Genomic DNA, 21,128 nt, shown 5'->3' on the forward strand with positions numbered 1-21,128 from the left:
TCCGTCCAGGAAAAGGTCCATCCACCTTCCTCAGCCCCGTCTGTCGCGGGACTGAAGGAATTCATTTGTCCTATTATTCTCTTCCTCTCTAATCATAATCACTTGGAATTATCCCCCACATCAAATGGAAATCTCTGGTTTCTTTTGAGGCACCGCAATTTGATATACCTACCTTTCCTCCATCTGGTCACATCTTTGCTCTTGGCTGCGTCACATTGTATCATCATTGTGTGCGCTCACGTCGATAATTCTTTCACCGGCCAAAATAACGCCATCGGCAAAACCGTACAGTGGAATTTGAGATATTCCCGGCCTTCTTCACGGATTTCCTGTCACCGCCCACGCTCTCGCCAGACGATCCCAATTCGCAAAAGATCGAATCTCTATCACTTTGCAAGGGAATCCTTTTCATTGCTCTCCAACAACCACGTCACTCATTTCATTATCCAACGCCTTTAAACCGCCAACTGCATTCGCTGGCCGATCGAATCTTGGGAGCTGGGCTTGCACAAAGGACTATTCCTCTCTTACAGACGTACACTCTACAATGGCACAATTACGGTCTATGGAGGCCCGAACGGGTCGAAAATTACAACGTATGTGACTCAATCCTACGACCTTGCCATTGACTTTTTGACTTCAAATCGCTAACTTTTGCATCACATAGGCTACGGAGCACAAGGTGAGAGACTTGTAGCCGGCGTTGTTCCTCTTTCACTCGACAAGACCAAAGTTCTCCTCGTAACGTCAACCACAGGCGGATGGGTACTGCCTAAAGGCGGCTGGGAGACTGACGAGGCAGCGGCTCAAGCAGCATGCCGGGAAGCATGGGAAGAGGCCGGCGTCGTGTGTCATGTTCAATACGACTTGGGTGTTATTCAGGAGCCGCCGTCGCTGACACCCAAGGCATATCAATTTTTCGAAGTCGCCGTGGACAAGGAGGAGGCTGCCTGGCCGGAACAAGATAAACGCGCGCGTCGCTGGATGACGTATCGGGAGGCAGCGGCCGCCCTGGCCAAACGGCCTCCTCTTCTTGAAGCGCTGAATCGGAGTTCAATCAAGAAGGCTTAGACAGTCTGGTCAAGGCTTTTTGTTGTCTCAGTGCCGTTATTCGTTCTTTGCCTTTTTTTCTTTTTTCTTTTTCTCCCTCCCCATTTGATTGCATCTTGCATCTTATACGCATCCTCTTCGTCGAATCACCTTTTGCACCAAAATATTATTACTGGCTTCTTATCGGGTTATACCACTTCTGGTGGCCTCAGATTCACTTTTCTCATCAAAAAGATCGATATCCCCTTTCTCTGCTACTACAGATATACAACGGATGGGACAAGGCGGTATACATTGCTACTCTATTCAGTCTCAAATAACCACAATCGCATCACATGATACTCTTTCAATTACGCATAATATCCTACCAATCAGGGGAACATATGTCCCATATAAATTATTATTATTAATAGTCTCGCCTTTCGGCACGTTATACACATTCTATCTTAGGCAGTACTGGAAATGCCAGCTAGTTTCTTGATCTCGGGCACTTTTTTCTCCAAGGCACTTATGATCTCCGCCCACACTTTTGGTTTTATCTGCGTCTGTGCCTTCTCCGACGACACTATCTCTTCAGGTCTAGATGATCATGCATATCACGCGTCAGCTCTTCTCGGACCGACCCAAAGAGATCTCCAAACAGATCATATAAGGGGGTTGCCACTCACTCCGCGATATTCTCAACGTCGTAAAACTTTCCATGCGCTTCCGGTCCTTGCAGCGACGCATTCACTAGCGTCCTGCTCCCAACCTCGGTCGACTTGGCTAAAAGGCTGTAGAAAATGTATTTGGCAACACCGTAAAAAAACCCGGAATAGTGTCGCGCCAAGTCGGACCAGCAGAATCCAGGACACAGAGGAGTCACAATGACCTGTGGTGGTGACGTTGCTGACGCAGAATCTCCAGTCGGAGCTTTAGTGGTAGGAACAGCAGGAGCAGCGGCTAAAGCGGCCAGTTCATCGACAGCGTACATGAGCAATAACTTGGACACGGCGTACTGTCTGGGGCCACTATAGTTGTCTGGTGTATTGAAATGCTGCAAAATGTCCGGCGCGTCTTCCCATTCTCCATGCCCAACTAGTTTGTATGCCATGGAGCTTACGATTGTGAGATGGGGAATGCGGTTATTCTGTTCTTCTTCCGCCGCCGCTCCTGTCTTTGCGGCCAAGGCACCCGCTCCCTCTTTCAACTTCGGCAGCAACAGTAAAGCCAACAAGACAGTCGACAAGAGATTGACTTGCAAAGTTTCTTCCCACCCCTCTGGCGACTTGGTAAAAGAGGCCATGTGCAGGCCTGCATTGAGCAGAGCGATATCCACCCGTTCTACCTCTGTGCTGACGCGGTCTGCAAATGCCTTGACGCTGCTGGAATCGTCCATGTCGAGATGCCATACTTTGATAACACCCCGTCGTTGAGTCTGCTCCTCAATGGCGTCTTTGGCCGCGTTGCCCTTTTCCATGCTCCGCACCCCGAAAATCACAGTGGACGCTCCAAGTGAGACGTATTTCAGGGCGGCTTCAAACCCGAGTCCCACGTTGGCGCCGGTCACCAGGACGGTATATCCCTCCAAGTTGGCGGACATGAGTGCTGGCGGAACCCATTTCCGTCGAATAGCGCTGAAGATGCGCGACATGACGGTGCTGTTGCTGATTATTTCGTGGAGAGTATGAGAGGTAGGTAGAGGGCGATGGGCAGATCTCAAAGGGGATATATCCTAAGCTCCCTGGAGAAATTTGGACAGTGTTAGAATCTCAATTGATATCTGGAGTGGATATATATATATATATATATGAGATATATGAGATGTACGAAGTTGCACACGAAGAATGGGGAAATAAGTAGGTTTAAGATCTCGAGACAATGAAGCAAGGAATAGAATCAATTGACCAGACAGCAGCGCAAGCAGATGAATTAAATAGCAAAATATTTATATGGCATTGACAGGTCCGGAGCCAGAGAAAGCCAGATAATACTGCAGCCAGACAATTGACGCCAGGACGCTCGGATGCGGAAGAGCTAGGTTCCGAAGTGATAAGCCTCCCAATTAACTTAATGAATCTATCAACCAAGAAAATGCTAGACTAACCTGCGAATTGAAATTGAGTTCACAGAAACTAACAGAACTTTGGAAAGACAATTGAAATAGGGGAGAAGCGCGAGTATACTCTAATCGGTTGCATAATTGGGAAGGTACCGAAGTCAGCTATAGACACAGGGATAGTTGGTTGAGCAGAATGATCCAGCCTGTGTCGCGAATACAGTATTTAAAAGGATAGAATTTAAAAAATATACGAAGAATTAAACAACGAATCAAAGAGATAGTTATAACATGATTCGCTATTTGAGATAATTGCATATACACAACGGATGAATTCAGTCAACGAGGCAAGCTCCCAAGTAAATATCCCGTCAATCATAACCAGGAACCCATCATCATCATCGACTGGGGAGCTGCAGTAGAAGGTAAACCCCATTGTGATTGGACATCTAAGCGAAGACATTGCATCAGGCTCTCCGGACCGAAACCGCAACTGAGACGGAAGATCCCAACTCACCATCGATCGACCTCTATCGCATTGACCAGGACCATACGACCCTCATTTCAATTAATCCCCTTTTGGCACCTTGCCATGGACTGGACTTGACCGCGCATTGTCCACTCTTTTGTGTCCACCTTAGTTCTTTCCTTTACTTATTTTGACGTCTCCCGCATACATATACAACATGGAGCATTTATCACTACGAGACACCCCTCCGCCGCCCGCCGCGGGCACACCTGGCACGCCTGGCCCGCAGGGTGGACAGCCATCTGGGGTCGCGCAATTACCTCCGCAGATGTTTACCACGGCGGCGCAGCTGCTTGACTTGACAGACAGTGAGACTCACCCTTTTGTACTAGTACTGAGGTGATGCAGAAAATGGAGGTGTCTGTGGAGGGCTCCAGTGATGCTACTGGTGACAAATGGACAGACGGCGGGAAGAAAACCAGGCTAACATGTGAGGGAACTGTTACTTTTTGATATAGAAAAATTAATGGTGTCGCTTCGAGATGGAAGAAAGTTGATTGGTGTTTTGAGGAGTTGGGATCAATTCGGTATGCAACTGGCCAAAATTTCGAGAACCAGACGGCTACAGTGGAGTGTGGGAAACTGATGAGAGGGATTGATTTCCTAGCGAACCTCGTTCTTCAAGATACGGTGGAGCGGATATTCGCCGACAAATACTACGCCGATGTCCCCCGCGGCATCTACATTGTGCGCGGAGAAAACGTTCTCTTGCTCGGCGAGATTGTTTGTCGTCCCTGCGACACTCCTCTCTTTCTCTCAAAAGGATATTCTGGTCTAATTGTTCGGTATAGGATCTCGACAAGGACGACTACATTCCCGAACCATTCCAAGAGGCGCCTGTTGCCCAAGTATTTGCATTGCAGAAGAAAGAGCAGGAAAAGCGACAAAAATCGCACAAGTTCCGAAAAGCAAAGCTCGCGGAGCTCGGCTTCGAAGGAGAGCATGCTGGTGAAGTCTTGTTTTAGACGAGACTTTTGCGGAGGTTTTGCCAGATTACGTGCTTCGGCTGGGACTTTTTGGAGACCCTTTCGATTTTTTTCGTTGCTGCCCGATTAACATGAAAGTGAGTGTATCGGGGCCAGGGGTCAGTCGTCGAGAGCAGAATATTGTGAAATGCATCTCGCGACAGAGCATTAGATGACGACAGCTCTCATCTTTCTGCTGTTCCCATAATGGGACCTGAAGAGCAAGAAACTTGATGAACGAAGCGTTAGAAATAGTCGACTACCCGCCTGGGAAATTTTCTTAGAAGAGTCGGGTGTCCACTAATAATTTCACGTCCTTTTACGATTTTATGGATACTTGATCAATTTCCTTGTGTCGAGGTGACACTTGCCAATTTTGTCGTCGTGTTTCAAATCGTTGATCGACTGCTTTCCAGTCTTGCTTGAACCCCTCGATGCCTTCGAGCAGTCGCTCGTCCTCGGCCATGTGCATATATGGGTATGCTAGTGTTTCGAGCGCTTTGAGCTGTACTTTGAGATAGGTGAGCTCAGCACAGTCATCTGAGAGATCGTCTTCCCTGACAATGAATTAGCTAGGTAAGCTGTGAATGTAGAGTTCTGGTGCAAGCATACATTGATTCTACTTTCGATGCTAATTGTGCCGATCTTCTGGCCTCATCATCAGATCGCGCAATGGCAATCTCATGAACATGCTGAAATATCGTTAATATGTTCTCAGATGATGAATTGGAGGCGTCCGGGACATACTTTGAGTTCTTCGTAGCGCAGGTGAAGTTCCTTTACCACATACGATACCCTCGCAAGAAGCTGCTGCGCAGCCGCAAGCTCCCTGGCTTTGCGCTCAGTTTCTTCTAATTCGGAGTCGATGGTGGCGGACTCGTCCTGCCGGCTCTCATCTTCGCCAACCGCGCCGGTCGCGCTCATAGCGTCTTCCTTAGATGTGGTGGGCGCATCTGAACTAGTTACTCGAGTTGTATCATCTGCAATCGTCTCATCGTCTTCATCACTATCCTGACTCTCGTCTTGGTCTTGATCTTGATCTTGCGCCTGCGCATCTACCTCTTGCACCACGACTGGTTGTATACCCTCCTCTCTGCCTAAATCTACAAAAGAATGGCCTGCCAGCAGGCGCTCCATTTCATCCAGTCTTCCGTGAAGTGTGGTTGCGGTCGCGTCTCCTAAATCCTGACTTTGCACTCGAATAGCCAAGTGCTGTAATCTTTGTGCCAGTCCGGCTCTCGGGTTTCCTGGATCAATATCCAATGTCGAATATGCAGAATCTGTAAAGTAATCCGAAGTTGGAGAGGCTCGTCCAGGATGGAAAGCGTCCTCTGGGACGCAGATATATTCGTAACTCATCGCAATATGTAATTAACTCAACATGTATATAAAATCAAGTGGTGTCGCTGATACTGATGCAAACATGCTATTCAAGGGATTTGTGATCCATGCTGGATGTGAAATACGGTGTAACCGTTGTGGTCAGCAGTCTGTGTAGCCTTGGACTCGGCGGGAGTCTAGTATGCAGAGCGTTGTTTGGGAGTTGCCTGATCGGAGGCCGAATATGAGGGGAGAGAGTTGTCGGCATTTCAACCAGCCGATGACACACTCAAAGACCCCGCGGAAATTGCCGCCAAAATTATCCGTCACCAAATATCTCCAAAAGACACCCCCCACCAGCGTTTAAAAGGCACAGCCCACGCTTCAGTTCAAGCCTCGAATTAATTGTCATATAGATTTGCTTGTTTGGTTGATACTATTCCTATAGATTGGACTGGTCACTCAGAAAACACCATCAATCTAACATACCGCCCGTAATGGTGTACCGAGTATGCAGCCCCCACCATGAGCTTCATATTCCGCATGCACTGACTTTATACTCTAGGGAGATATACGCCCGACGGTCGAAGAGGCCCGGGACATCCTCTCTAAGACTATCACATCTTCAAAACCCCCGAACCTGCTTCCTCTCTGCGTTACGATACCCGCCGACCTCCTCACCCCGTCCCTCGCATATTTGAAGATTTCGGCCAAGTGAGTCAGACCACGCAAGAGCTCCAAAGCAGAGAGTCTATGATTTCGCCAATTAGAGTCGTGGGGCTAAATTGAAGCTTTATAGATCAAAGTCAAAGCTTTCCTTCCTCTTTGAAAGCGCCGCCGGTGCAGAAACAGTTGGCAGATATTCTTTTGTCGGCGCAGGTTAGTCCTACTTCGATCCCGCCCTCTCTTGCCCTTCTTTAGCGCGCACTGCTCACCAATTCGCTCGATCTTCTCTTCTGATCATCTCTCTAACTTGGAACCACCGCAGATCCCAAGAAAGTATTCAAAACCGGCCCCGGCCATGGCCCTGAGACCGACCCTCTGCCCCTTCTCGAAGCAGAGCTTGCGCAATACCGTGTGGCTTCTGTCCCATCACTCAATCTGCCTCCCTTAGCTGGTGGCGCAATTGGATATGTCTCTTACGATTGCGTGCGGTACTTTGAGCCCAAGACGCGGCGAGATATGAAGGATGTCCTGAAAGTTCCTGAGAGTCTCTTCATGCTCTTCGACACCATTGTCGCCTTTGACCACTACTTCCAAGTGACCAAGGTCATTACCTACGTTCCTGTGCCGGAAACCCTCTCCTCTCTGGATGCCGTCTATGCCCAAGGCCGCGCTGTTATTGACGACACCATCTCAACGCTCATGAGCTCGCACATTCCTCTTCCCGAGCAACCTCCGATTGCCCTTAACCAGGAATACACTTCGAACATTGGCCGCGAAGGGTACGAGAACCACGTACACAGACTAAAGAAGCACATTTGCAATGGCGACATTATTCAGGCTGTCCCCTCACAGCGCTTCTCCCGCCCCACGACACTCCACCCGTTCAACATCTACCGCCGCCTCCGCACCGTCAATCCCTCACCTTACCTCTTCTACATTGATTGCGAAGACTTCCAGCTCGTCGGCGCCAGCCCTGAGCTCCTCGTGAAATCCGAAAAGGGCCGTGTTCTGACCCACCCGATTGCCGGAACAGTCAAGCGCGGCGCAACGCCCGAAGAAGACGAAGCGCTGGCGGACGAACTGCGCAGCTCGCTCAAAGACCGCGCCGAACACGTCATGCTCGTGGATCTTGCGCGTAACGACATTAACCGCATCTGCGACCCGCTAACGACCCGCGTCGACCGCCTCATGACTGTCGAAAAGTTTTCCCATGTCCAGCACCTTGTCTCCCAGGTCTCTGGCGTCCTGCGGCCCGATCAGACGCGGTTCGATGCCTTCCGCTCCATTTTCCCCGCCGGCACCGTCAGCGGCGCTCCAAAGGTCAAAGCCATGGAGTTGATCGCCGAGCTCGAGGGCGAGAAGCGCGGCGTGTACGCCGGTGCCGTTGGCTATTTCGGCTATGGCGGAGTCAAGGTCGACGGCGACCACGTCTCAGAGATTGAAGGCGCTATGGATACATGTATTGCTTTGCGAACAATGATGGTAAAGGACGGTGTAGCCTTTTTGCAAGCCGGTGAGTTCCTTTATTCCTTTATTCCCCTTTTCTGCATTTCCTCCTTTATTATCTTTCCTCTATTATCCCCCGTTTCTTCCTCTATTATCACTCTTTCCTTTTTCTTCTTTTTCCTTTTTTGCATTTTCTTCCCTCAGACATATTCCCCCAGATGATAGGCATCCATGCTAACACGAAATGAAATAGGAGGCGGCATTGTCTTCGACTCTGACCCCTACGACGAATGGATGGAAACCATGAACAAGCTCCGCGCAAACATGACGTGCATTTCGTCCGCAGAGGAGCGGTACTTGTCCATACAGAGTCTAGGCGACGCAGCCGTTGATGGAATCAGTAGTAGTACCGATAGTCAAAAGCCTAGAGCGCATGTCGATTTTGCTGCTTAATTATATCCATTTTTTCCTTTTCCTTCTTCCTTTCCCTTTTTTTCTTTCCTCTTCTGTTTCCTTTTTCCTAAGATGTTAGCTTCTCCATCTCCTTCCTTTTTTTTTCTCTCTCTTTTTCCCCCACCTCCTTCCATTTCTTTTTTTTTTTTTTTTTTTTTCTTTGATTCTTATTTTCCCTTTATTGATTCTTTTATACATTCAACTTGGCTCTTTATACAATGTATTGATATCATTTGAAGAATAAAATTGAGCCTCGTGGCTTTTGATCTCATCTTTTAGCTCCTTTTTACTTTTTTTGGATGTGGATTTATCTAGTGTTCTTACAATTTCTTTGATTGAGGGCGTTATCTACGTCTAATATGCTGGAATGCTGTAGCTGTAGCTGTGGCTTACCTTCTAGTTCTTTCTGCCTTTCTGTCCAAATGACAATGAAATGAAATGGGATAATTATGGAATAAAATGAGAATAAAGGTGGAATCATAATGAAAGTATAAAGATATAAAGATATTACATACATATTGAACACCGTACAGATCCGACTATATGTAACAACAGACGTGGCTACATATGCGACAAGAGCAAGATATGCCGCGCATCGGGACCAAGAGATAACAGCATCAAAAAGTAAAATCCGATCTAATTTACAAATGAATGCGAAAATCTATCGCAACTCTACGCCCAGAATCTCAACCAGTTTATCCTGCACCTTGCTATGTAGCTCATTCGCCTCCTGGTTTGTCAGAGTGCGTTCCAGACTGCGGTAATTCAGCCTGTACATCATGCTCTTTCTGTTGGTCTTGGGGTGCGTGAATTCATCCATGAGCTTGACATCTTCAATGAGGTCCTGGGCCACGTCGCGCACGATTTCCATGACGTCGTTTTCGTGAAAGGCGGTGGGGGCTTGAGTAGAGGATGTGTGCGGGTTCGGCATGCCGCCGGCGCTGCTGCCTGCGGCGTCAACGTCTTTGGTTGCGGCTGCATCATCTCCCTCTCCCGCTCCCGCTCCCGCTTCCGCTCCCTCGGCCACCTCGGTGGCTGGCGGCAGCCAAAAGGACACGTCCTTGTAGCAGGCTGGGTACTTTGAAAACGGAATAAAAGGAGCGATTGGCTTCTTTGCGGAGAACTGGGACAAGAACCGCGGGTCCTGAGACCAGAATAGCCGAATGTCGGGGATAGAGTACAACAGCATGGCGATGCGCTCGAGACCAATGCCGAACGCCCATCCGATTTGAGAGGGCACGCCGGCGTTGGAAGGAATGTTTTGGTTCACGACACCGCAGCCGAGAAGCTCGAGCCAGTCGCCTTGCCAGAAAACTTCGAGCTCCCATGATGGCGAGGTGAAAGGGAAATAGGCTTCGATCCAGCGGACTTTGAGCGGTTCGTCGGTAATGGAGGGGTTGTCATCAGAGGGATCGGATGAGGACGATGAGGAGGAGGAAGACGCGTTGTTTGCTGCAGCTTCTTTGGCGGCGCGGAAAATCGTTGCAACGACAATTTCAATTGACCGCTTCAAATGCGCGGCAATGGCCTCGCATTCGGCCGGGCTGTGATGTTTGGCCTGCAGCGGGTTGCGCACGGGGTCGAACGTCGGGTTGGGGTCTTCGACGATGATGCCAGGGTCCGGCAGAGCTTCAAAGTCTTTCCAAATCATCTCGGACAAGTCTTCGCCCGGTCGTGCCCGCTTGCGGTCCCACATGCGCGCGCCCTCCATCTGGTGGAAGACGGGGTAATGGCTCCGGTCAATGGCATCGCGGCGGTAGACGTCGGCGCTGATGAGGAAGCCGTCTGTGAGATTGGCATGGAAGATGTCTGCCTGATGCGCACTCGTGTGTGTTCGCAGCACCGTGTTGCGGTTGATGTAGTATGTGTCTGTCCGGCTGCGGCCGGGATGGTCGACGGGGAAATTGAGCGAGTCAAAGTTTTGCTTGGTCGTCACCACGGGAAAGAGCTTGTTGTGGTATTTCCAAAGCGGCAGCGGGAAGGCAGATTCGATCAATTTCCGCGTCAGACAGATGGGATGATCGGGTTGCAGGTGCAGCTTGCGCGTGACGGCCTCGGTGATGTGTTTGGGAACATTGGTCCACTCGTCTGTAGGGTATTTTCTGTCGCCAATGGCAATAATGCCCAGTTTTCGGATCGGAGGGAAGCCTTTAGCATACACTAGTTGGTCCTGACTGTTCTTGTTTTGCTTCTTTTTTATAGCAGAGGATTTTGATGAAGATGATGAAGATGATGAAAATGAAGATGAAGCGGATGGTTTTGATCTCCGCTTCTTTTTGGAAGAAGAGAATTTTATTCTGCGGTATATGCGTTTGTAAAGGGGATTGACAGTTGATTTTCTCTTGGGCATGGGAAAGAAATATGTGTCTTTTGGTGATCGCTTTTTGGGAGGGGTAGGTGATTTTGTGACGCGGGAAGATCTTAGTCGTGCTCTTGTGCGAACTAATGATCGTGGACGTGCTCGGGAGCGGGGATTGGGGAAAAATCGAGAAGGGGGCCGTCGTGCCGGACGGGATTCATTGCGCTTACTGGTGGAGGAGCTGCTGGTGGTAGTTGGGGTATAGCTGCACCGCAGCAAAGGCCGCCGAGAGGAAGCGGTGCTTGTGATGAGCGTGCGTGACGGCTGTAGAGATTGGGTCAGGGCATGGCTAAAGCCACGAAAGGCCCTGCCCGTTGCGAGCAGACGCATGCCTTAGAGATGTAGCTTCAATTGAGGCCGAGCCGACCCTCAGATGAAGCTCTTCTGTGACTGTCAATAAATTGAAGTTGAATTGTTTGACGTTGAAGATCCAGGGTTCTGCCGGGTAACAGATGGTGAAGTAATTGGCCAATCAAATCAATCTGACGGCAGAATTCCATATTTGAATTAGCCGTAAAGAATAGATTAAGCGGTGAAAGAGAAAACAGACTCTAATTGGATGAGATGACGACATGGGGATATAATCAGGCAATGATTGGCTGATGGCCTGACCGTCTTTTAAGGCCGATGACTCCGAAGGGGCAAAAGAAACAAAAATAATTCGAAATCCAATTGCCGTGGATGATAACCTCCCACTAAAACTTATCTCCTCCCCCTCCTCCGTCTCAATCTCCACCAAGAGATTCATTTCTTTTTTTGGTCTCTATTCCAACTCCACATTCCTACCATCATTATTTGCCTGCGGGCATGATTCCGCCAGACGACAAACATCATGTCTGTCGCTCCCACCACTGCTACGGCTACCAATAAGGCGCAGAATCCCGCCATTGTCAAAAAGGACGCAGACTATCAAAAGAGCAAGCATATTCGCTATCCCTTCTGGTTTGGTGGATCTGCCTCGTGCTGTGCTGCCGCAGTCACACATCCTCTAGATCTAGGTATGTAATTAGCTACAAAAGAACGTCGCTACCCAAAAGTTGAAACTGGTAAACTGACATCCTACCTGCAATATAGTCAAGGTACTTTCTGAGTCACAACACTGTCAAATCACCACTTACTCATAGTGATTCCTGCAGGTTCGCCTTCAAACTGCGCCCAAGGATGCGCCCAAACGAATGCTCGGCATGTTCATTCATGTGATCAAAGAAAATGGTGTTCCAGGATTATACAAAGGCGTATGTCATCTCAACTCCTCAAAGCTCTGAACGAAACAAAGTGAATCAAGCATCCTTGATCGCCTGTGCTCACAATTATACAGCTCTCTGCTTCTCTTCTCCGGCAAATCACCTACAGCACCACGCGATTTGGAGTCTACGAGAAGCTCAAGGATGGATTCACGACACCAGAGCATGCGCCGTCAATGGCGACACTTGTCGGAATGGCATGCACATCCGGATTCCTGGGTGGACTGGCAGGCAACCCAGCGGACGTTCTCAATGTGCGAATGCAACACGACGCTGCACTCCCCCCGGCTGAGCGGCGCAACTACCGCAACGCAATTGACGGACTGATTCGCATGTCGCGTGAGGAAGGACTCGCGAGTTTGTTCCGTGGAGTAGGCGCCAACAGCGCACGAGCAGTGCTCATGACAGCCTCGCAGCTGGCTTCATATGACGGCTTCAAGCGCAGCTTACTCGCCAACACGCCGCTCGAGGATAATCTCACGACACACTTTACTGCGTCATTTTTGGCAGGATTTGTCGCTACGACCATTTGCTCGCCCGTCGACGTCATCAAGACCCGCGTCATGAGCGCAAAGGAGACAAAAGGTCTCGGACACTTGCTTGCCGACATTTATCGCCATGAGGGCATCACATGGATGTTCCGCGGCTGGGTTCCCAGTTTCATGCGACTCGGTCCTCACACCATTGCCACGTTTCTCTTCTTAGAGGAGCACAAGAAGTACTACCGCAAGTGGAATTCATTGTAGCCTGATGCACCTCCATACCTACATCGGGCCCTTCGCCAGCAGCTTGATAACTCTTCAGCCATTGCCTGGAGGCAATGCTGCTGATTTTCAAAAGCGACTGTCAATACCCATTTTCGAAGCAGATCTCTTGCAGCAATCTTATCAAATACCTGGCGCTCATTTACCCCTCATTTCATCCGAGCCGGCCAATCTCTTCCGCCTCTTTACATCTGGCATCGCAATCAACTTCTAAAGCATTGTCACGGCGTTGTTGTCTTTGTCCTTAATCCTTTTTCTCTTTATTTCCTATCTTTCCCCCTTCTCTCTTTCCTTCGTCTCATGTTCATATCCACTTTCCTTTCTCTCAGTCTTATTCTTCTCTTTCTTTTTTTTTTTTCATATATTCCCAGTGATAGACCATATCCTTTTCTTCCACTCACATTAACACCCTTAATTCTTTGCCTTCTCTTCCATCTTCGAATATCTTCCCTTTTACCTTTCCTTTCTTCTCTTCATTTTTCTTTCTCATTTCCCTCTTCTTCTTCAATTCACAGATAGACTGAACATACTGAATAGATTAGACTAGACTTATTGTTCATACTCTGACCAGCACATTTAGAATCCCCCCCTTTCCTTATTTTCTTCCCATCGAATAAAGTAACATATTATCAGGATGAATTAAAAAGTCACATTTACCAAATACTCTCTTACTCCTTTCCTTTCTTTTCTTATACAAGGTTAAACTTTCTTAAAAATCAGCGTACCAAATGAATGATATATTTACATTTTACACACGCCCAACGAAAATGGTCCTTGCGAGAACGCGAAGGACGCAAGGACGCAAGGGCACGAAAATTGTAACTTCATAATCCCCTGTATCCTGTATATCTAGATGACAAGTGAAACGATGATTCGCCGAAAAGGTCAAGCTACCAGAGCGTAAATCTCTACCGGAAGATAAGATCCAACCGGAAGAACATGATGATCTTGAATGGAGGGGGGAAAGATATATGACAAAAGGAGTGGGTAAAAATGATGTATGAAAAAAGGAGACAGAGGCGAAAACTAAGACGAAACTAAGACTAAAACTAAACATCAACACCGCCCAGCCCATCAAGTACTTCATCCGCCACGCCACCGCGTCGCAAGACCAAGTCTATCATGCGCGAAAGTAAGCCGCGCTTGACTCCGCCTCGGGGCGGCGTCCATACGGCGCCGAGGATCTGTTCGCGCGCGGCAATCGCGTCGGCGGCCGAGACGGGCGCGGTGCCGCCGGTGGCGGTGTTGAGTTCGTTGGGCACGCCGGGCGGGGTCAGGCGGGAGGGGGGGTCGATGGTGCGTGCGGAGAGGAGGTGGAGGGTGCGCTTTGTCTCGGAGTCGGACTTGGATGAGGCAGCAGGAGCTGACGATGACGAAGCGCCGGGCCCGGAAGCTGATGATGTGGTAGAAGGGCCAGACGGGCCAGAAGAAGACGGATTAGATAAAATAGAAGGGGAAGAAGAGAAAGAGGAAGAAGTCTCGCCAACAGAGACGGCGAGTACAACCTCTGCAACGACGAGTTCCTCACGGCTCGGGTCAAACAGAATGTTATTGCCCACGGCCATGACGAGGAGGGTGATGGGTGGGCGGGATGGGATTGGTGTGTTTGCTGGAGATGCGAGTGATGATTTTGATGCTGGTGCAGGTGCTGAGGATGTGGAAGTGGAAGGTTTGTTGACGGATGTAGAAGAAGAGGATGATGACAAAGGAGGAGAGTAAAGAGGAACACTAGCGGCCCAGTCGTCGTCGAATAAGGGATCTTCGTCGAGTTCGGATTTAAGTCGAGGCACGCGCGCGTGTAAGAGCGCGAGATGCGTCGTGAGGGAAAGTAAAGGCAGAGGATACGACTGTGGTGGAGAGAGGAGGAGAATCTGTTTCCGTTAGCACAAATCGTTCAAGTTCAGATCGCAAATGTGTGTGCCTGTTGCAGTGTTGAGGGGGGGGGAAGGAATTGATGCATGATGCATCAAGTTCTTATGACAGAGAAAGGAAAAAGGCGGGAGATAGAGAAAGAAAGAGTGAACCATTATGACACAAGGAAAGGGGCCGTACATCAATATACAACTTCCAGTGAAACCGCGCATTTATACGTAATCTCCGAGGAAGCTCGCCCGAGGCAAGCAGGCCCTCATTCAGCATCGCCGACAGAAACACAGGCAGGGAATCATCGTCGCGGAACCCTGGAATCTCAATGCTCAGCTCGACCCAGGAATTCTCGCCCGCACTGACGTCGTCGTCCTTTGATACGTTGACGGTGTCATTGTCTCCTATTACACCCTACATTAGCCCTGCCGAATTTCATGTATCTCTACCAGGACGCGCGCGCTTATAACTCCAGAGAGTATCAATGATCCAAAGAATCTCAAGGGGTGTAAACTCACCCTCAACCTCTGCGTTGCCTGCTCGCCTGACAGCGCTCTTCTCCACCTCTGCCTTGACTCCGACGATCGCTTCGGTCCCGTCCGCAAAACATATCCGCGCACTTCCATTTGTGCCAGGAAGAATGTCGGTCTCGGCCACAAGCGGGCGGAACTGCGTTGTTGTTCGGCCGTCTGGTCGAATAGGCGGGGACAGTGACAGCGATGAATGCAGGTATGATAGTTCGGCGGGTGATAGGAGCGTTTGAACTGCTCCTACAGGCGCCATTTTGTGTGATACCTGTTATAAATCGGCGAATCTGTCGGCCGTATCCTCAATCAACGATTCCTTCAGACAAGGAGGTTCCTATGTCGTCAGAACAGCTTTCGGAGTAAAACACGATGCTGCGCCGCGGGAGAGATTTGGGAAGTGCGATTCAAAGTTGACAGGGAGTGCTACCCTGCACGAAGCCGTAAAAGAAATTGACGTTCCGCGTAGACAAATATAGTATCTTTTTCGACGCGCGAAAAGGTTTGACAGTTTGAAAGACGGCTATTGAATTCAAGCTCACTGTTTTTGGTCGGAAATATTGTCCAGTAAACTTTCTGGTGGTGAGGCTAACCCATGAAAACGGAAATTTGTTTCGCCGATGCGATCCGGTTTGTCGTGGTTTTAACTGTAGGACCTAGGCGAGCAGTTGCTTAAGGCAAGCTAACTATATCAACACTGCTCGCGGAGACCTCTAACTATACCTTACATACCTTTACATCACATAAAGTCTATTTCACGTTGCGCATATTGCCCAGCCCATGATATTTAATTGTCACAATCCTTAAACACAACATTGTGAATACAGCCAAGATAAGCAAGTCTGCTTCACAGTCTGCAGCACCTCCAGAGCTGCAGAAAAAAGCATTGGAAAACCATGTTCGATTTCATTGCCGTCCTGACAATCTATGACAGGGAAAAATTTAGGTTGTTTTTAAGCCAATTCAACTTGGCATTCAAAGCAAGCTATAATGACGGTTCAGAGTACATTAAGCAAAGACAACGGAAGGAGACTGAGGATAGATGAGAGGATATGTAGATGGGCTAGCTAGGTCCAGCCAGGAGAAGAAAACTATATTATGAAATAAGCAAAATATGTAATATAGCAATTGGTGACATCTGTGCAGATAAGCGCTAGTGGAGCAATCTTCCATTGAAAGGTAGTACCGTGGTATAAAGAAAAATATATAGAGACATGGTGTGATGGCAACGATGCCACTAGATACAGTCTATGTAGGAGATATATTTGCAAATGAACTGCAGTGTCGGTCAGACTCGCAGTAAATGATTGTGTGTGTGAGAGACTAGCAAAACAAGTAGCAACAATGAACAGGCCGTGCAACTCTAGATTTCGACCTTCCGGGGTATGAAGCTAAATAAAGAGCAAATGTCAATTTTTTCAACGCCGGGTACCCTCGTCCACCCCAGTGTCTTGAAATAAATGGTCAGAAATGACAAATTAAAGATTGTAATGTAAAAGAGAAGACAAAGGAAAAAGCCGACACATTCAAAGAGCGCTAATGCCGTGGTATAAATGTTATCACAAACGATTGTAACAAATCCAGACGTGCGCACCGCCAGTGATCTCTGGTCCAGCCAGAAGAGAGTCCACCGGATCAATGGCAAATATGACCAAAAAAAAAAACAAAGCAAATTGTAGCAGAGCCCAGCCATGAAAAGCTTCGCAAAGAGTGTGAGTATTACTGCTTTAAGGAGGCGCAGGGAAGCCTTTGGTATCAGTGCAAATGCGAAAAGAACAAAGGGAAACAAATGAGAGGGGCGGAAAGAGGAGAGTGGTAAAAGGATTTGAGGTGTGTGGGACATGCAACTGTGGACAAAGATTCAGGACAAAAAGTCTCAATCATTCATCGATAGGCCTCGGCTGCTGCCTGGATGCTCGCCGCTGCAGCTGCCCCCCACTCGTGTTCCTCATACGGCGGAGTTGCTAGATGAGAACCTCGCTGTGTCGTGCCACCAATATGGCCGAGATCAAATGGCTTGCTTGGGGTGTCAAGGGCCACCTGACCAAACTTGCTGTCTCGCTTGGCGGAATGAGAGGGAGTGGGATATGGGTTGACATAGGTTGCATGCAAGCCCCGAGGCTCATTTTCCTTGTTGCTGACCTTGTGATCATCCCGAATGTCGAGCCGCTTGACCGCCTGGCGCGCAGATGCCAACACCTCATCAAGCAGCTCTTCTTCTTCATCAGGAGTCTCATATCGCTGCATCGGCGACGTTGAAGCTTGGAGCGCCCGGCGTGGACGGGTAACCAGAGACCCAGGGTTTGTTGCTGCGGCTGCCAAATTGTCAACCGACTCTCGCTGGCTACGCAACGACGGCTGTCGTCGGACCGGAGTATTACTGCCACTTCCACCGCCAGGCTGTCGAAGAACTCCGCCAGGATAGCCAATGCTAGGGGACCGACTGGCATCAATGCTGTTACGACCACTCTGAAGAGCCTTCTCAGCCTCGCTGTAATCATTCTTGTGAGCTGGGCTCACCATTGGAGTGCGATCGAAATTTATCGAGGAACGATTGCTCCAAGGCGCGCATCCGGCACTTGCTTCGATGTCGTCAGCATTGGGAGACAGAGGGAGCTGATGACGCCCAGAGAGCCGTCGTGCCCGCTTGCGAAGGTGGGAGAAGAAGCTCTCTTTGGGAGCAACCGGGGGAGTAATAGCACCGCTACCATTTAATGCCCTTTCCGCGTCTTGACGACACGCTTCCGTGTAATTACTGTTGTTGTTGTTGTTGTAAGAAGCAACAGAGAGCTGTCTTCCAATCTTCTTCGCAGCTCGGTCATCAAACACAATACGGCGGTTGTCACCTGCTGGTGCGCCCTTGACTGTCCGGCCATTCGCCTGTGCAGTCGTTCCATCGGGCATGGGCGAAATGGGTTTAATTGAAGGTAGGATTGGAATTGGTGCGGCCTTGGAAGAAACGCCATTTGTCCAAGTAGCTCGTTTACTTGGGTGAGGCCGCGCTTTCGGAGAGCTTGCGTGTTCAGTCGAGACAGAGTGGACAGGTACAGGTCGGGCCGCAGCATGTTGCGCCACGGTCGGTTGTTGCGAAGCAGCATTGGGCTGATCTCGAATGATGAGCGACTTGCGAAACCACGACGGCTTCGAGGGAAGGGTGGGAGAGTAGTCCCCGAGGTCTCTAGAGGACCGATGACTAATGTCAGAGTGTTTGCGATTGAGGATTCGCGAAGCAGAAGATTTGGGTCGCAACGGATCTACTGCATCGGCAAAGTACTCATGGGCCAAGGCCTGAGTTGAGGTAGGACGGTTCTTGGGATCCCACATGAGGCACCACGAGACAAAATGGGCCAGAGCTGGCGGCCACTGAGGCGGCTGAATGATCGTGTCCATGGAATGGGGTGCCATCTATTCGTCATATGTGAGCCAAAAATTTCCTCGGGAGAACCAACAAAGAGGGGAGGGGGAGAAAGACAAAGAAAGGACTGGGCCGCAAAAAGAAGAATCAACTACAACTAACCTTGGGGAAGGCAAAGCCAAGCTTTTGCGCCAGCCGTGTGCCGTCTCTCCATTCGCCGCCACCAACTCTCTGGCCAGCTTTGTTATACCAGTTTCCTGGGCTACCCATGATTTCACAAACCCTCCAGACTTGGTCTACCTCGTTGCTTCCGGGAAACAGCGGCTTCAGTGTAGCAATTTCAACCGCCATGGCGCCCATAGCCCAGATATCGACCGGCGCAGAGTATTCGCCAGCGCGGAGAAGAACCTCGGGGGCACGATACCAACGGGTGGAGACATAGGTGGTGTAGGGCAACCTCGATTGGGTTTCGCGAGCCAAGCCAAAGTCTGCGATCTTGACAGTGTACATGGGCGGAGTTGATGGTGGCGTGATAAGGGCCGAGTAGCGTCGAAAAGTGGCTCCCGCCTCTTGAGGAGCTGACGTTGAGACGAGAATATTCTCCGGCTTAATGTCTCGGTGAAAGAAGTTGTGGGCGTGAATATGCTCCAATCCACCAAGAATCTGAAAGAGGATGCTCTTAACTGTAGCACCATCGAAGCACTTGTGATCCCTCGACTTCATCAGCTGATACAAGTTGCCATCCATGTACTCCATGGCAATGTGAAGCTTCTTGCTCAGTGGGTCTAGGAAAATGTCCAGAGCAGGCACAAGATGAACATGTGCCGGTAAAGTGCGCAGAAAGATGACCTCCCGAAGCTCCAGGCAGGGAGAAAAAGACTCAAACGTCTTCTTCATCGTTTTGATCGCAACCTGTACTACCATCAGTCCCCCACTTCTACAGCATATTAGAGATTTTGCCTGAACCTACCAAAGTACCTCTTCTCGCAACATGAGCGCCAGCGCTCCGTGTTCGAGCTAGAACAACACTGCCAAAGCTGCCATCTCCAATATCCTTGAGGACTTCAAATTTGTCTTCAAGGCAGAGTGCACCAGGATTAGGCGCTGAGCCCCGATTGACGAAGTCGTAGGCGACCGGCATGTTGATTAGTTTTGAAAGGGAGAAGTATGTTCCGCCTCCTTGCAGATTGTGATGAAATATAACGAGTGACGTGGAGAGACTTTAGCAAGGCAGAAAGATGACGAAAAAGGACAAAATGAAAGAAGCACGCTTATGATCACGCTGTGAAAGTCAGTACTAGTGATTGAGATTGAGTTGATGAGATGAGGGCGTAAAGGCTAGACGCACAGAATTTATCGTGATTAAGCGGTCAATGTCGACATGGATGACAAGCCGTATGACATGCCAGATCGATTGTTCTAAAACCCAGGTGGACAGATATATGGCCTTGAGCTATTGAACCGGGGAATGTCGACTAAGATGCTTGACCGAGTTGTCTCTTATATAAATTGGTCTGGTCTCAAAAGACACAGAGGGCGTGATAAGGACGTATGAGGAGAAGGATCAAGGAGATGGAAGCAGAAAAAGGAAGAGTCTGGAGACGAGAGAGAATGACAGACAGTTGGAGGGGAGAGTTGGGGTTGTAAACGAATGAATGTTGTGAAAGATGTGGAGTTGGTGTCTCCGAGGTGCGGATAGAGAAAAGAGAAAGGGAGAGAGAGAGCGAGGAACGAGAGCTATGTGTTGTCGATAGTCGACTAGCGTAGAGGTCCAATGCACCGGATTTGCAGGACAGGGAGAGTCTGAGTCGTCGAGATGAGACTAAAAGGAGCTTCAGGGACGAGAAGACCAGGGGAGCTTTGAAGTTTGGGACGACACTATCCACCCTTAGTTGCTCTCGGTTCGAATCGCGCGGGCCGATCGGGTCCGGTGGTAGTAAGAAGAGGAGCCGGAGGGGGGGAAAGAGGTGAGAGAGAAGGGGGGGACAAGAGAAGAAGAGGAGGAGGAAGCCCAGCAACGGGCAAGTGATGGCGGCGCTGAGCGTTGGTCTTCGATATGGGTCGGCACTGTGACGGAGGTTTGTGGGCTTATGGTGGTCGTTGGTGGTCGGATGCGTTCCACCGCCAGGGAAGACGATGACACCAAGGAGCAAGCGATTGAGCGAGAGGGGGGTAGAGAGACCCGGGAAAACACCAAAAGGAAAACCCCGACGAGGAGGAGGATGAGTGGAGAACAAAAGGGGGCCCAAAGGAGACCCAAAAGAGACGGCAGCCGGAGTTGAAGCTATGGTGGACCCGGTCGCGTGGTGACGACGATCGTCAGTGCGAGACTTTCCAGAAAAGCAAAAGAATTACTAGGGAGTCGGTCCCATTCGGATTGAGGGTGGTGGCCCGGCTTGTCCTTCTCTTCCTTGTCGTGCTTAATCGATCGTCGACTGTGGCTTTTGTCGATATTAAGGAAGGGGCATCAGGGAAACCCAAATCTCGGATCTGGAGGAAAGTCAAATGGTGGTGGACCCACCAAAATAGAGTGTGAGACAGGAGACAGACGA

The 21,128-nt window shown here is 49.6% G+C and overlaps 10 protein-coding genes across 10 annotated transcripts; 4 read left to right on the plus strand and 6 right to left on the minus strand.

The window, feature by feature from the left end:
- The first annotated feature begins 160 nt into the window (after window positions 1-160).
- L228DRAFT_33912 (hypothetical protein) lies at window positions 161-1,198 on the plus strand. Its single transcript, XM_018336498.1, has 2 exons — window positions 161-596; window positions 668-1,198. Exons 1-2 carry the CDS (start codon window positions 548-550, stop codon window positions 1,069-1,071), a joined length of 453 nt encoding a protein of 150 aa, XP_018185578.1. The 5' UTR covers window positions 161-547; the 3' UTR covers window positions 1,072-1,198.
- Window positions 1,199-1,714: 516 nt separating this feature from the next.
- L228DRAFT_241220 (NAD(P)-binding protein) lies at window positions 1,715-2,683 on the minus strand (the record flags this gene model as incomplete). The annotated part of the gene is made up of 1 exon (XM_018331310.1): window positions 1,715-2,683. The coding sequence occupies one exon, from the start codon at window positions 2,681-2,683 to the stop codon at window positions 1,715-1,717; it is 969 nt and encodes a 322-aa protein (XP_018185579.1).
- Window positions 2,684-3,625: 942 nt separating this feature from the next.
- L228DRAFT_233453 (Sm-like ribonucleo protein) lies at window positions 3,626-4,582 on the plus strand (the record flags this gene model as incomplete). Its single annotated transcript, XM_018330633.1, has 4 exons — window positions 3,626-3,925; window positions 4,076-4,144; window positions 4,225-4,340; window positions 4,409-4,582. The coding sequence occupies exons 1-4, from the start codon at window positions 3,775-3,777 to the stop codon at window positions 4,580-4,582; spliced, it is 510 nt and encodes a 169-aa protein (XP_018185580.1). The 5' UTR covers window positions 3,626-3,774.
- Window positions 4,583-4,901: 319 nt separating this feature from the next.
- On the minus strand, window positions 4,902-5,941 carry L228DRAFT_270785 (hypothetical protein; the record flags this gene model as incomplete). The annotated part of the gene is made up of 3 exons (XM_018335450.1): window positions 4,902-5,139; window positions 5,195-5,274; window positions 5,330-5,941. 3 exons carry the CDS (start codon window positions 5,939-5,941, stop codon window positions 4,902-4,904), a joined length of 930 nt encoding a protein of 309 aa, XP_018185581.1.
- Window positions 5,942-6,254: 313 nt separating this feature from the next.
- On the plus strand, window positions 6,255-8,595 carry L228DRAFT_223945 (anthranilate synthase component 1). The gene is made up of 5 exons (XM_018330333.1): window positions 6,255-6,411; window positions 6,468-6,616; window positions 6,702-6,781; window positions 6,891-8,081; window positions 8,268-8,595. Exons 1-5 carry the CDS (start codon window positions 6,400-6,402, stop codon window positions 8,465-8,467), a joined length of 1,632 nt encoding a protein of 543 aa, XP_018185582.1. The 5' UTR covers window positions 6,255-6,399; the 3' UTR covers window positions 8,468-8,595.
- A 47-nt stretch (window positions 8,596-8,642) lies between these two features.
- L228DRAFT_250456 (hypothetical protein) lies at window positions 8,643-9,002 on the minus strand (the record flags this gene model as incomplete). The annotated part of the gene is made up of 1 exon (XM_018333340.1): window positions 8,643-9,002. A coding segment is annotated over exon 1 (170 nt), but the record flags the coding sequence as incomplete, so codon positions are not given.
- L228DRAFT_250457 (phenylalanyl-tRNA synthetase) lies at window positions 8,989-11,206 on the minus strand. The gene is made up of 2 exons (XM_018333341.1): window positions 10,997-11,206; window positions 8,989-10,615 (listed from the first exon to the last, which is right to left on the minus strand). Exons 1-2 carry the CDS (start codon window positions 11,154-11,156, stop codon window positions 9,129-9,131), a joined length of 1,647 nt encoding a protein of 548 aa, XP_018185584.1. The 5' UTR covers window positions 11,157-11,206; the 3' UTR covers window positions 8,989-9,128.
- Window positions 11,207-11,501: 295 nt separating this feature from the next.
- On the plus strand, window positions 11,502-13,166 carry L228DRAFT_250458 (mitochondrial carrier). Its single transcript, XM_018333342.1, has 4 exons — window positions 11,502-11,824; window positions 11,901-11,905; window positions 11,963-12,061; window positions 12,145-13,166. The coding sequence occupies exons 1-4, from the start codon at window positions 11,659-11,661 to the stop codon at window positions 12,814-12,816; spliced, it is 942 nt and encodes a 313-aa protein (XP_018185585.1). The 5' UTR covers window positions 11,502-11,658; the 3' UTR covers window positions 12,817-13,166.
- Window positions 13,167-13,883: 717 nt separating this feature from the next.
- On the minus strand, window positions 13,884-15,480 carry L228DRAFT_270789 (hypothetical protein; the record flags this gene model as incomplete). The annotated part of the gene is made up of 3 exons (XM_018335451.1): window positions 13,884-14,705; window positions 14,887-15,101; window positions 15,216-15,480. 3 exons carry the CDS (start codon window positions 15,478-15,480, stop codon window positions 13,884-13,886), a joined length of 1,302 nt encoding a protein of 433 aa, XP_018185586.1.
- Window positions 15,481-17,138: 1,658 nt separating this feature from the next.
- Window positions 17,139-19,717, minus strand: L228DRAFT_201013 (kinase-like protein; the record flags this gene model as incomplete). The annotated part of the gene is made up of 3 exons (XM_018329632.1): window positions 17,139-18,626; window positions 18,739-19,488; window positions 19,547-19,717. Coding segments are annotated over 3 exons (2,409 nt in total), but the record flags the coding sequence as incomplete, so codon positions are not given.
- Window positions 19,718-21,128: the final 1,411 nt, after the last annotated feature.

This window comes from Xylona heveae, assembly GCF_001619985.1.
Source record: "Xylona heveae TC161 unplaced genomic scaffold L228scaffold_11, whole genome shotgun sequence".
NCBI lineage: Eukaryota > Fungi > Ascomycota > Xylonomycetes > Xylonales > Xylonaceae > Xylona > Xylona heveae.